Source organism: Telmatherina bonti (assembly GCF_933228915.1).
Source record: "Telmatherina bonti genome assembly, chromosome: 17".
Taxonomy (NCBI): Eukaryota; Metazoa; Chordata; class Actinopteri; order Atheriniformes; family Telmatherinidae; genus Telmatherina; species Telmatherina bonti.
Genome location: NC_136615.1, coordinates 18,430,184 through 18,444,455, shown reverse-complemented (window position 1 = coordinate 18,444,455; position 14,272 = coordinate 18,430,184). Strand labels below are relative to the sequence as shown.

General features: G+C 36.7%; 2 protein-coding genes across 2 annotated transcripts; both read right to left on the bottom strand.

Annotated features, from left to right (window-relative positions):
• Positions 1–1,995: 1,995 nt before the first annotated feature.
• surf4 (surfeit 4) lies at positions 1,996–9,883 on the bottom strand. Its single transcript, XM_079257074.1, has 6 exons — positions 9,668–9,883; positions 7,080–7,266; positions 5,532–5,608; positions 5,400–5,443; positions 3,966–4,152; positions 1,996–3,348 (listed from the first exon to the last, which is right to left on the bottom strand). The coding sequence occupies exons 1-6, from the start codon at positions 9,713–9,715 to the stop codon at positions 3,082–3,084; spliced, it is 810 nt and encodes a 269-aa protein (XP_079113200.1). The 5' UTR covers positions 9,716–9,883; the 3' UTR covers positions 1,996–3,081.
• A 514-nt stretch (positions 9,884–10,397) lies between these two features.
• surf2 (surfeit 2) lies at positions 10,398–13,841 on the bottom strand. The gene is made up of 6 exons (XM_079257237.1): positions 13,709–13,841; positions 13,360–13,511; positions 13,150–13,253; positions 12,591–12,776; positions 12,353–12,477; positions 10,398–12,247 (listed from the first exon to the last, which is right to left on the bottom strand). Exons 1-6 carry the CDS (start codon positions 13,781–13,783, stop codon positions 12,158–12,160), a joined length of 732 nt encoding a protein of 243 aa, XP_079113363.1. The 5' UTR covers positions 13,784–13,841; the 3' UTR covers positions 10,398–12,157.
• Positions 13,842–14,272: the final 431 nt, after the last annotated feature.

Genomic DNA, 14,272 nt, shown 5'->3' with positions numbered 1-14,272 from the left:
TTGCTCTATGTCCTTGTGTGTGTGTGTGAGTGTGTGGAAAGAGCTTGTGTCTATTATTTTTAAATGCCTTTTTATCCACTGTTTGTTTTAATCCTTATGACTTGATTTTATCCTGTAAAGCACTTTGTGTTGCCTGAGGCATGAAAAGTGCTCAAGAAATAAAGTTTGATTTGATTTGATTTTCTTTTTCTTAATATAAGTTACATGTTTATGTGTATATGTAATGGTCTGTATCATGGTATGTTCCAAATCACTGAATCTTTCATTCATTTAAAAAAGTTTAGAAAAAACAAACAAACAAAAAAACAACAACAATAATTCATTCATTTGTCCATTTATTCAGTCTCCTTTTACCCCCAAAGCAGAGAAAAGTTGTTCAGCAGTGATGTTATATAAGCCGTCTAGATTAATCAAACTACAGGCAGAAATAACAAGAAAACAAGACCATTTGCCAGCTAACCTGATCATAATTTCCCCTCTATTTCATTTAAAAACAAAATATGTTTTCATTGTAAGAATTACCTATTGCAGCCTCTGGCACATCCAAAATCAAGATATAAACAGTAATTATGCTTTAACAAGCATTAGGCGTATTTGACTAGAAGAATGGAAATTGCCATTACTTCACAGAATTAAGGAATTGGCAGCTTTTCATATTAAGCAATTGGTATTGTTCAGAAAAGTTTGTTTGACTCAAAAACATTGTTCTTTTTTCAAGTTGGGTATTTTGTTATCGAGATACATTTACTTTCTAGTGAAAATCTGCTCTTTCATCTCTTTATTTTAAGAAATCTGCCTAGAAAAGCTAAAAAGCTAAAAGAACCCTGGTTCATGTGACCTCAACTGTGAAGTTTGCCATCGTGACTGTTTCGTGATTATCACTCAATATAAGACAAGGCATATATGTGTGGTCTTGTTTTCTCTTCTCTGTTAACATAACAGAGAAGAGAAAGCCTTTTTATAAAGACAAAAATTAGAACAATCTCAAGCTGCCATTTTTCCATCTAGCCAGTAGCTGCTCCACTAAAGCCTGTCAGTAAACAAATAACGGTTGAGGACATCAGATCATCTCAGTTTATGTCATCCCTGACATTTTTAGTTGAGAGATACTTCTGAGTCATTGAGTTTAAGCATGATAAAGAGGAAATTCTTCTTTTCATTTGCAAACTGAAAATGATAAGCTGATGATTGTGAGGCAACAACATTTATAATTTCCTGCATGAATTCTCGCAGCTTTGTTATGAAGGGGAAGGAAGTCAGAAGGATGTCATCATTCTGGGAATATCTATTTTCAAGATCAGGAACAGGACTTGTTAATTGTAGATAGAACAAGTAGAAACAGTAACGTTTGTACAAATATCTATGCTATATGAACAGATTAAGCCCAAAGAAAAACTGCAACATGTTACGCGTTTGCTTAAATTGTGAAGATATATGTTAGTAAATCATGAGCCAGTTGTTTCACCAGATCAAAACCAGTCTGTGTCAAATTACACAAAGATATCTGGGAAACAGTTTGACAAAATAAAGTCTTATTGTGGCAACAGACTGGCAAGAGCTTCTGAAAAATGTACCTTTATATGAAAGTTGAGATTTTACCAGTGTAAATGGCACGGATAAACTGGCTGTAAATCTTAGAGCCAAGAAACATCTAGCACTACAAAACTGGAAGTATCAACACAAACCATCCCACGGTGCATTTTATATACAGTGGTGAAATATTAATACCAGCTTCATTCTTGTAAAACTTATCCAGGTGGTCTATCTGGGTTTACCATTTGCATAAGTGTCTGAAGTAGATGAAGCTGATAACCAACAAAAACAAATGCAAGATTAATATATATTTTAGCCTAGTGATAATTTTTATTCAATATTTTAATTTAGATACTGATGCTTTTAAACTAGAAAGTGTGCATGCTTACACTGCAAGCATTGTTACCCTGGTTGAATATTTAAAGAAGGGAGGTTCTCTGATTTGTTGCTCATTTGGCCTCTGAGAAAATAACATTAAAAACGTTGACAGTCGGCATTTTTATATTTTTGAATATTTATTTCTTCTCCATGAACTTCCAAAATCAAAAAAACAAACATGATCAAAAATACAATATAAACTTCTGAAAATTAATACATTGAATATTTTTTTCTTTTTAGATTTTCTCACACAGGGCAAAAAACACTGAGCAAAGAATGTCCAAGTGGCTAGTGACTCTGCTTAGTCCTCTTTGCTGTACTACATCCCAGAATATGATAGTTCACAAATGTTGACGCCCACCCCCCACTTCTTATAATTATCTTTATAAATCATATCAGTTCACTAGTTAGGCATTTGCCACAGACTTACAGTACAAAGTGCCCAATAACAAGTCCTGGAGCTAATGACTGTTGACTGCAATCCACCACTTCGTGTACAATGGACATGTCCCACCCTGGTTCCACTCCCCATGAACAAGAACTGTCAGTCAGCTGAGACTGAAGGTGTACAAATGCAATAGACACTACAGTGCTGCAGAGAGAAAGAAAAAAACTAGAAAAGTGGAGATGAAACCTGGAGGATCAAGGCAAAAATTTGTCAAATCAGTGCCTAAAGTCCAAAGACAGAGTCTCTGGTTGAAAAAGCTCGGCTTTCCTGTTGTACCTAACAGTGGCACTCCATCTCATCTGCCCATTTATTTGGAAAATATGAAGGATTGTCAATAACTGATGGTATGACATCTGTAAAACACACTGACTTTTCCAACTTCTGCTCTCATATTTTTTTCTCTTTGAGCTTTAAAATAAAACAGGTGTTATTATTCTTGTTGTCATGAAAAAAATGACATACAAGAAAGAAGAAAGTTTCAGAAAACTGTCATGTTCAACAAAAAACATTTAGCTGTTGAGAACAAAAAGTAAAAAAAAAAAAAAAAAAAAAAAAAAAAAAAAAGTCAATTGATGGCTGAGATGTTTTCTCGGGGTTTGGCCAATTTTAAAACAAAAACCAACGTCTGTGTACCCTCATGGGCAAAACAGAAGAGAAGGAAGGTCCTTGTGTCCCAGTTGGTAGGGGAAGTTATCAATGCTGAGCTATCCTCTCGCATTTGTCTACCACTCTTTCTTCTTCTCATCCATGGACACTCCGCCAGGCCCAAGAGCCACGACCAACAGGAGGCCACCAATGACCGAGGTGGTCTGGAAGAAATCGTATTTGAGAAAGTCGTGCATTGGCTTGTAGGCAGGGATGGTCCAGAAAGCATTGAAGTAAACGTTGATGGCCAGGAGCCACACGACGAGGGTCAATGCTGCTAGCTTGGTTTTGAAGCCGATGGCCACCAGGATGATGAGAGCAGTTCCCACCATGTTCTGCAGGATCTGTGAAAAATGGTAAAAGCCAACTATGAGACTGCAGTTTGAAATTAACCAACCAACCAGGATGGAAAACGGTCTCATTCACACCTCATTAACATGCTAAGAATATCTGATGACAAACTACCCTGGATCTCAACCAATTAAATGCATCTTAGATCCTTTCACACCCCTTAATATTACTCTCCAAAGACGGGATCTTTAATGTTCAAACTGATTGCAAATTGTATTCTGCATTTCATTGTGTTTTACACAATGTCCAAACTTTATTGGAACTGTAGTTGTACTTGCATAATCATTTTTCATCAGCAATCAATTTTGTGTGTATTGCGGTTTTCCAAAATTCAGTTAAATTGCGTTTTTTTAAATCCATGTTTATTAAACATGATACAGGAATAAAATTTAATTAAAAGAAATGTGATGTCAACTTTGATGTATCATTAATTCAAACAATGTTCAGTTCCTTGCAGATTCATCTGAATAGTGAGCAGAAAAATATAAAGTCCCCACCAGGTACACAGGCTTTGAGATTTTATCTAATTAACATGTTGATACAGGTAACAGCAGGAAATCTGTCTCCTGTAAGTACAAATGTAAAGGTGCTTTGTTGTGTCAGGACTTACAGAGAAGAAGTTGGAGTCGAAGTGTAACAGGGTCATGAACATAAGCACAAGGAGTACTCTGCCACCCAGCTGCATGTACTGCTTTGGCGAGCTCTCCCCCATGGAGGGGACTCCAGCAAACATGCTCTTTCCTTCCGAACGAGACTCAGCCAGCAGCAGCAGCAGACCACCTCCAAGGGCCATGTTTCTAAGGAAAGTGTGACATGAAAGTTTCTATCAGTATTGAATGAGCCTGCTTGACCGAGCTAAAAATCTGGCTGATCCTGTAAATATTTGAAATGAAGGTTTGCATTGCTTCGACTATCTGTTTTTAATTGATATCAACTTAAATTTTTAAACTTGCTACCTCACATTTGCCATTTTGAAGTTTCTTGGCACAAATGTGTTGATTATAGCGCTGACAACACAGTTTCACACCATGTCTTTGTCCTAATGCCAAAACAACCAGTGAATTGTAAACATAAACTAAAAGTCAGCATGTCTCTAGAAATGGATGATTCATTCAGCTTGTTGCTGTTTGAATAAAATCACAGGCTTTGACCTGTGATTAAAGTAATTATAACTAGTGGTGTAACAGTAAGCTAAAATCACATTTTGGTATGAACCTTGGCTTTGAGTTCACACTTCAGTTTTTTTTTTTTTGTTCAGAAAAAAAATCAAATAAAAAAGCTTAATTTTGGTGTAAACATGAACATGTTTAATGACATTTATAATGACAACAAAAAAGAAATCAGAAAGTGCTTCCCGTAAATTCTCAAATAAAAACTTGGCATAAACAGATATGCCATGAGCAGGTCTTATCTACTTCTCTTCGTCCATTTACATACATCACTGGAAAGTCGTAGTGCTCCCAAACAGGAGATTTTGATGATGGAAGCTGATCTTCAAGCGCTGGTTTTTCCTTTAAACTCTTGCTAGCTATAACCTCAGCTAGAGGATGGGCTTCACTAAATGCTGCTCACAGAGGAAGCATGTGTAAGGCAGGCCCCCTACCATATAGGAACTCTCTTCACCTCTTTTCCATACCCAAAAATACAAATATAAATATAGTTAAACTCCTAATTGTAAGGTTTGGTGTCTTAAAACAGATTCTTCCTCCTTTCCACTTCAAGTAATATGACGTAATTTCTCATCAACAAAATTGTATTTTCAGTTTGATTATGGCAGTTCTAACCTGTGAAATTCACATTTTAAAAAGGGAAAACTACCTGACAGACTTATTATAGACACAAGGAAATGCAAATGATGCCTTGTTTCAGAATAACAGACATACTTTAATTATGCGTCTGAAATACTGGTTTAGTGGCAAGTGATTCTGGTTTGTTAAATGGATGCAGTGTAAAACAAAGTAGACTGCAGCAGGAAAACAGAATTGCTCTCATCTCACATGAAAGAAGTAATCATAGTCTCAAGTTAGTTCTGAGCAACACTTACCTCATCAAAAACTTAAGGTCCCATAAAATGCTGTATGCGACAGTCTGGTGGGAAACATGACAATATCTCAAATTACACAAAGCAAAATGTTGCTTGTATTTGTTAAAATAGCCATAATTCAAGAATTGTCACCTGTAATGCAATGATGCCAAATAATCCAAAGCAGGCATACTGTACAAAATTTCTACTGAGGATGAGGACACAGCCACCTGTTGGAACAAATACATGAAAGGCAAAATTATAACAAACATTATGATGATCTTCACATTATTCTGTTCAAGAATAACTGCAAAAATTTATTACAGTCTTTTGATGCAACATGAAATACCCATAAAAAGACAGTTCAAGTCTAAAAAGATCATTAGTCTTTTTTTTTCTTTTTTTTTTTTTTTTTTTTTACTAATTTACTTGCTGTGCATCTACAGCTTAACATAGTTTCAAACAAACATTTGGCGAAAGAAACCAGCACATCTCATCTCAAATAATATCAATCCCAAGATTTTCCAGCCAATTCGGCTTCAGGCTTCAATGACTTTACTTCAAGCTTGACATTCTGGTTTTTACATGAGAGCAACAACTTGAGTTTAACATCCTTGTACTGAAATATTTCTGATTATCGTCAAATATGTTGTGGTGCATGGCTGATATGATAAAAAAAAGCACTGACAGGAAGCACAAACAAAGCGCTTATGTTCATATCAGTTTACGCGGAGGCCCACGGGAAGAAAATATTCAGACTGATTCAACATGCAGAAAACTTCTCTTTCAATCCATTCAACTGTAAAAGGAGCTCAGTGGTGCATTTGAAGTACCAGACTGATATATGAACATAAAAGCTGCAGGAAGACACTTAGGTGAAGTCTACACTGATCATTTGCAAACTGTGGATTTAATGGGTTTCATCTGAGCTCTCCATTTAACAAATGAATTTCCCATCATAAATTAGTTTAAGTTTGATGAATTCTATCTGAATTACGTGAACACTCTGTTGCTAGTTTATTGCTTATATGTGACTACAACTACACCAGCTATGTAGACACTTCCTTGTTTGCTCATAAAAGGAAGTAGTGCATCACAGAGATGTGTTGTTCAGTTTTTATTAACCCTTGTTAATATTATAGGGTGCCTTTAAAACTGAATAATATGCATATGCATTACATAGCATTCGCTTTAAAATGATCACAACCTCCATTCAAAACCACCATTATAATTTCTATGTAAAAAGACCATACACGTTTCATTGGGGACCCAAAGTGCCCCCCAGTGAAACATGTAAATGGTCAAAGACAGGAAATTTTAACAATGGAAGAACGTCTTAAAACAGTCGCTAGCATAACATCTTCAAGCCAGAGGCTGTGCTGCACTCGTTGTCGTCAACAAACAAAACATGTGCAAAGAAGTTACTCTTCCAAGTTGTTTGGTCTTTGTTTTGTAGTAAATGTTCCCCATGAAATTCCCAATGAATTATGTTGCCTTTTATGTTTTGAGTTTAAAAGCACAAAGTTAATAATTCACTGTCATCATTGTGATATCAAATACATCATCTATTTTTACAAGGCAATTTGACTTGCTCTTCTTAATCAGCATGCCTCATTTATGTCATGGTAAATTTGATCAACACAAAATGCTTCGTCCTGACTCGAACAATGTCTGAGGTAAGTGATATTTCCATTTACTTACCCAGCTGTCCAATGAGGTTAAGCAGCACAAAGCACGTAGCCAGGAAGTAACCACAGTTCCAGGTAGCCTCTATGTAGTCTCTCTGCTCGTTCCACTGGAACCACATGCGGATCCCATCTTCAAGGAAAGTACTTATAAGACACAGACGGGCCAGGTGGGGTAGGTACTGTTTGGTCACCCGCAGGAACTGGACAACACAGAACGTAAAAGTCAAAACGAATAAAGCTAAGTGAAAATTAATTTGAAGCTGAGACCGATGTCATCTCTATGTGACAGCTGAATTTAATCTGTTGCAGTCTGTGTCTTGATAATGACCCTGCTACAATGTTAAAATGTCTGCAAACAGCTGGTCTCAATGTGAGCATTTCTCTCAGTTAATTACTGACAGTGTGACAGATTTGCCCACAAAAATATAAGAAAAGCATCCAGTAAAGAAATAAAAATGTACAACTTAGTTTATTGAATTCTGATCGTAAATGTATACTAAAATGGTTCATAATTAATGAATGGCTGAAAAGCATTTTACCATCCTCAGATATTGAACATAACTAAAAATAGGCAGTTAGAACATTTAGCTGCAAAGCAGCTAAATGTTCTAGGATCTTAAGGTCCTTATGCATGAATATAAAAACTGAAGAAATGGTGCTGCTGTCAGACAAAAAAATAAAACAAATACGAGGTCAACAAACCACAAAAAACTGCATGACCAAATTTGCACTTATAGCTGCTGTCTTGGCCTGGCCTTGTTACACAAAACGAAAAAGAGAAAAAAAGGGGAGGGGATAATTAACACCACCAGACCAAAATCCCAAACACGTTACATCTGGATCCCTTCATAAAGAGGAAAAAACAGCATAGCACTTCCTGAGACTTTTATTGTTAGGGCTGCAACGTACAGCTTTAGTACATAACCATAAGTTATACACTACTTGGTTATGGTCCATAAACAAGTGAGGATGAATATAAGCAAAAATTTTGTTTTATTTTTTCAGACATTTTAACCCTTTAACATACCTTAGCCTTAAAGTCTGTTATTCAGAGATTATATACTATTGCTATAATAAGCATTTGTAAACTACAAAAAGAGGTCATATATTAGTGTCATTTACCTTTGCATACTAACTTGTATTATACATGCCAATGAATAATTTTAGAGGGATTTATCTGAATAATTGGTCGATGCCTTTTGATCCTTAAAAACGGTAAAAATGCATACGTTATTTCCTTTATAAATAAACAATGCAAATATTTATAGAACAGACTTTACTCTCTTGTACTGCTCTTTATACACAGATCTTGCAAAGTTGCTCAAGCAGCAGTGACCTGCCCCTCATCCCTTAACCCGCCCATAGAGCAGTCCACATCAGCACAGCCAGGCTTCAGCAGCCTATCAGCATTCACCAACTCCCACTAGTTGTGCTGTGAAGGACATGAATGGGCCAATTTAGAGCCAATCCAAACAAGCTCAAGGTTGCTGCAACAGCCTAGAAATAGACAGTTCTGAAGTGTAATGTCTAGGGAAGATGCTGGCTCATCACCAGTTAGCGAGGGATGTGCCTTCATTATGGATCTCTTAAAAATCAAACACTATGTCGCCAACATATCTGTGGCCTCCTTGTATTTCTGACATTATGCAGCACTCATGACAGATACTTATAAATCACTTAAATATAATTAAATAAGGAAAGTGGAGCATTTACTGACAGCTGTATTTAGTTCAACAAGGAAAAAACTAAATGCATGTCTTGCTATTTAAATTTAAAGAACCCCTATGGTAGATGACTCCTATTATTTTCTTTCAAACACTGATAACTGTACAAACCAGCACAGAAGGACATTGTAAGCATGTTACTCTTCCAAGAACAGAAGGTACAGAATATAAACCATTGGGGGTCTCCACGTCTACAAACCAGCTGGATCAGAGGCAACCCTGAAATCTGATCTTAGTTCATTTCTTAGACCAGTCGATAGACTACAGACACTCCAGCTCAAACCCCAAAGACTAAACCACATTTCGAAAGCAAGGTTTGCATCCAGTTTTTGGATTAGTATTTTGATTGATAGGCGACATGCAGATGATGCTCATACCAAATGTTTAAAACGATGTTAAGTAATAATGGAGCTTAGTAAACAGAATGACTAATTAGTTAGCTAATCCAAATTATTTCCCAACAGCAGACAGGCACCGTCTAGCTTGTCTGCCAGTGTCAATGTTAAAATACATAAAGTGGATACAGACAAGCTGACTTGCTGATATCATGAAGTATAAAACAGAGTTTGTGCCAGTCAATTTTCGCCAGTGCCAGTTACATCATGCCGTGTGTCTTAATAACGCTGCAAAATCCATCGAGACACATGACAGCTCCAGACGTGTCAAATACCTAATAGTGTCAATTAAAAACCAGGTAAATTAAAAGAATACATCTTTTGTTCGCACATTGTTACGTTAAAATCGTACGTAAGCTTTCCGAGACAAAAATGAAAGTCGTCAAAAGGCTGCAGGAACCTATCATAGCTATACTCGAATCTCTTCAAACTAGTTAGCAGCTAAAATGCTAACAGCGGCTAGAAGCTAGAAATGAAGTTACCTGGTCTGCCACGTCTTCGGCTTTGTTCATTAGATCCTCCTGCCCCATATTCGCTTACTATATCCGTTTATAATATTAAAGGCTGGACACAACACAGTTTTGGTGTGTTGGATTAGTCCTTTTTCTCTTTTTGCAGACTGCGTTTAAGCTGTTCCTCCCTCAGTTATTTACTTGAAGATTTCCCGACCGCCTGTACGCAGAGAAAGGCCGCCTCCGCCCCACAATGCCCCGCGATTTGACGAAGGAGACAGCGGAGCCCCCCTACATGGTACTGCAACCGCTGTATGCCACGTATACTGAGCTGCACAGGGGGTTGACACAGCCACCCAGCATTGTTTATGGGTGCCCATGGGTAAACAAGAAGGTTCATACCCATCAACAGTGTGGAGGAAGTAGTCATATGCAAAGGAAAGTACCAATTTAACAATGGAAAAAAAGAGAAACAAACTACCTTTAATACTTAAATGAGAAGTAAAAGTAAACAACAGATGTTTTTGCTAATTTAGGTAACCATTTATTGCTATAGGTATACTATTTGGTACATACTGTTTCTGAAACCTATTACATCACTTGAAGGTAAAAACCTAGCTTAAATATACAGTCTATGAACCCGTTGCTTGTCGCGCGCCCCCTGGTGGATACATTTTGCATTACAATAATTCTGACGCAACACCGTGATTAACGGGACATGCAGGCCTATACATTTTTTTAATTAACTGATTTATTTTCAAATCTTGTGAAAGAGTCAAACAAAGACTTAATGTAAATAATAAATCTGCAATTTATTAGATTAGATTTCAAATGAATAATTTAACTGATCCCCACCAAATGTAAGCATGTCTATAAAAACTTTATTACAGTTTGCTATTCTCGACCTTTTAGACACATTGATACAATGCCAAGAAGGAAAATATCAGCACTGATAGAGAAGCAATTGTTGGCTCCTATCATTTTCTAAGGTTTTAATTCTTTTTTAGTAATAACAATACAATATGGGTGTTCTGAAGATAAATGCACCTCATATTTATAACCGTTTGAAAAACTGCATCATCAAACTAAAAAACTGAAAAATGACACAAAACTGGTCATGGTGAAATGAAATGCACAAACTGCTTTAAATACAATACTGCCCATTCATGCAGTTCATCTAAAAACGAACAGGAAATCAGTACGTAGTCTGCGACTGGCACAATTCCTGGGCCTAAACTTTCAGCTAACTGACGAGTCAAACCTTTCGACTGGTATTGTATTTGTTAATAATAAAACAGATCGTTTATGTCCTTTGGAAGACACATTAACTTGTGGATCTTCTACATCTTAGAGACAACATCCCTCTAGACCAGATTGTCCATAGCATAGTGGGCTTTTTGGTGAAATGGAGTGCAATGGGACACTAAAACAGCCAATAGCTGACACAAAAAAATTACATGCAGTGTCGTTGGTTGAAGTATGAAAAAAAACACAACTGAAAATGATCTCTTTGGTGAGATAAAATAAATTGTTTCATAAACTTCAAGAATGCAAGTTTCATGTTAAATTGAAAAACTACTGCTGTTTCCTGTGGGAATACTCACCTGATGTCACAGTGGCAGGTTGTTTTTTTATGGAGATCACAGATGAAAACTTTCATAAGTCAGTCAACTATTTGATGACTTTGGTTTGTCTGTTAGCAACATAATTAAAGTTATGGGTGGATTTTGTTGAAATTTTCAGGAATCGTTAGAAATTAATCAACGGAGAAGTGATTCGATTTTGGGGGTGATCCTGACCATCACCTGTAATAACGTCAATTTAAGAAATAGGGATACTTTTGCAATTTGATCTTTGAATTAAAAATGTTGCTTTCAATTATTGGCAAGAAATAAAAAAAAAAAAAAAAAAAAGGTTTGGCAGAGGTATGTGCTTTTGGAGTGCTTCTAGTTCGTAACTAAAGAACTATTCACTGAATCAAGACTTCTTGCAGTCATATGAAAAGCTGTTTTCTGCTCTTTTTTTGGCATCAAATATAGCTGCAAATATTTAGGTCCTGTGTGTGAAATGCCTGCAACTTATTTCATTATGAAATACAAACATTTGCCTTCCTTAACTCAGATAAAGGTTTAAGTAAAAAAACAAATAAGTGGAATAAATAAGAAAAATTAGAAAGGGGGTAGTTGTAATGACAGGAAAAAACACGACAATGTATGCAAAAAATTCAACAAAACTATTTTTATACAAGTGAACTTAGTTGGAAACTCACCCCCCAGACACATGCACACATACACTCAGCCGTGCACACTTTCTTTATCATATAAACCTGCCATTTGAAACTGGGAAACATTATGACTTCAGGAATAGGGACCATTGACCAAAAACATCCTTGGTGATGCAAGTTCAGGGTGCTTCAGATGTAGGCTCAATATCCAAACTGGATATTCATGTTGGCTCTTGACAGCTAACCAGGTAAATGTACAGTGTAATTTTTTTTTTTTTTTTTTTTTTTTTTTAATTTTACTTTCCATTTTGCACTTTTCCACTTTTCTTGCGTCCTGATTTACAGCAATTCTTTCTAAATTTCTTCTGAAATCGACCACCCTGTACCTGAAGGAGATAAAAATGAAGAGAAATGTCTGTGAAGAAATAATATGCTTCTCCAACTCCACATAACCAAACTGTTTTTACATACTTTCTTTGCATTTTACATACCTTTTTGCGTTTTTGCATAGCTTGCTTGTCCACCTCCATATCTTCATCCTCATCTGTTTGGAAGTCATCCTCATCTTCACCTTTCATGCTTTCTTGCTCTGGATTCTTTAAAGTGAACATAGATGCTGTGGGAAGACATGAGAGTGACTGACCTTTAATTCTTTATTTCTGAACTGAAGTAAAAAATTTAATTTACAGGCGTGCTTTTTTCCTGGACCAAAGTATTAGATATACTGACGTGGGTAGAGGTCACTCATGCTGTCCTCTGAGTCGCTGTGCTCTTCCTCACTAGATGAGGGCTCCCATGTGCTGCTTGAATTTTTTGAAGCCTTTCCTCGACTGATTTCCTCGGCAGAGTCTTTCGGTCTTTTCTGTTTCAGTCTGTGTGGTACAAATTCAATCCCTTGCTGCACACATTCCTCATCTAAAGGAGAGATTAGGCAGCAATGTCAGTCATCAAGCTGACAGTGTTCTCTGATATTTAATATCTTCAGTGAGATATCAACTGCTCTCATGTCCTTCCTTTTTTGTTTCTTTGCTTATTTATGGGTCTAATAAGCAGCTATAAATACTGAAATATCTTTATGAAAATTGCACTTTTAGATATTTGCATGCATGTAAGAGCAGACTGAAAAATGCATTCAGTATTTTCATCATCTGATACATTAGATAACTCAGATTTCTTTCCTAAATGGCAAGTATCACTCCAAAATCTTGTGTGAGCTGATTAGGATTTGGGTTACATCTCTTTATACTGGTGACTCAATGAAATGCACATAAATAGGTGAAACACTAACATTTAGAAAGGGCTTTCTTGAAACGTTTCCCATTGATGTGTCTTAAGACATGTTGTGGCTGCCGGTTGAGATGCCGGAGGGTCAGTTTACAGAAAAGCTGATTGCTGAAAGACAAAGAACATCCCACAGCAGCAGTAATGTTACTTCAACGCTGGGCTGCAAAAAGGACAACATGCACAAACCCTGCAGGTCATCAAAAAGTTCCCTTACGGTTGCTTTGTGCTTGGCACAATGTGTGGCTCATACTGGCTGTAGTTGAACTCTGCTGCAGCACTCATTTTTTCATACTTCTTCCCTTTGGTAAAGTTTTGCAGCTCCACCAGGTTGCAAGGAAACTCGTGGCCGTTCAGAGTGCATTTGATCTGAAAGCAAATACAAAAACTACTGCTGTGGATGGTGGATTTAGTTGCATTAATTTTGTTTAGCAATAAACCAGTCAACACATCCATTCACACTTTACTCATAGAAACTGGCTGCAGACCCACGTTAGCACAGTGCTAGCATGACGTTGTGCGAGTACACGTGCAATCGCTTGAAATAATGTAGCTTGCTTGCTGACCTTTTTGCCATCTGTAAGCTGTAGAAAAGGGTGATTAATAAGAAATGCTTTGAGATCCGCAGGTAGATCATCCATTTCTAACAAACACTCGAGAAGAGATTTTTTTAATGTACTAAATCAAGCCAACTCCCCAACCGGAAGCTGACTACACGTGGTTGTCTGCGCAGACTCTTGTGCCTTGCAGGAGTTTACCCAACAGAAGAAAATAAAGCTTAAAGCTTTAGAGGTACTGTTAATCTTTATTCAGGATGGAGTTCAAGCATGAGTATAACAACAAAAAATGTAGTGGCAGCAGAAAAAAATGTGACACAAACATTTGAAACAGAGTCAAATTAGGGCTGCGTGTAACAAATCAGATCGTGTCTTAGTCACTATAGTGCATTTTACTATACTTAAAATAATCAATTTATAGGGTTACAGTATAAATATAAACGGATTAAGTCAGGCACTGACGGCTGACAGTGAGCTGTCTCAAAGTCAAAGAGAGTGAAAAGTAAGAATGTTCACTCTGTATATTTAGTGAAACTATAATTTTTCTTTAAAAAGTAGAATCATGTTTAAATA